The 270-nt window shown below is 50.0% G+C and overlaps 2 protein-coding genes across 4 annotated transcripts in view; one reads left to right on the top strand and one right to left on the bottom strand.

Moving 5' to 3' along the window:
* The window catches only part of LOC119590740 (zinc transporter ZIP13 homolog), a 62,164-nt gene that overhangs the window by 35,535 nt on the left and 26,359 nt on the right, over positions 1 to 270 (bottom strand). The gene's annotated exons all lie outside the window — the stretch shown is intronic.
* LOC119590739 (F-box/LRR-repeat protein 7-like) overlaps positions 7 to 270 on the top strand; it is a gene marked incomplete in the record, with an annotated part of 93,152 nt that continues 92,888 nt past the window's right edge. The window contains 1 exon segment of the mRNA XM_037939431.1: positions 7 to 141. Coding sequence (XP_037795359.1) covers positions 46 to 141 — 96 coding nt within the window.

Genomic DNA, 270 nt, shown 5'->3' with positions numbered 1-270 from the left:
CCCGCCCAACCGCAGACACCCGCCCACCCGCCCACGCCCACAGCGATGCCCGGAATCCTCGAGGTGCCCGACTTGGGCGAAAAGCGGGCGTCCTTCTGCGACCGCGAGAGACTCCTCGGACTCGAGAAGAAGTTTTACACGGTGAGTATCCGCAAGAGCGTCTTCGTAGTCTTGGAGAATTTAGAAGAAAAAAAATCTTCTTATGCGTAGTATAGTCTCCTTTGATAAAAAAGATAAATAGATAAAAAATATCTAGTCTAGTTCTTTGAG

This window comes from Penaeus monodon, chromosome 27 (assembly GCF_015228065.2).
Source record: "Penaeus monodon isolate SGIC_2016 chromosome 27, NSTDA_Pmon_1, whole genome shotgun sequence".
Lineage (NCBI taxonomy): Eukaryota > Metazoa > Arthropoda > Malacostraca > Decapoda > Penaeidae > Penaeus > Penaeus monodon.
Note: the sequence above shows the minus strand (reverse complement) of the source record. Positions and strands in the feature narration are given on the sequence as shown.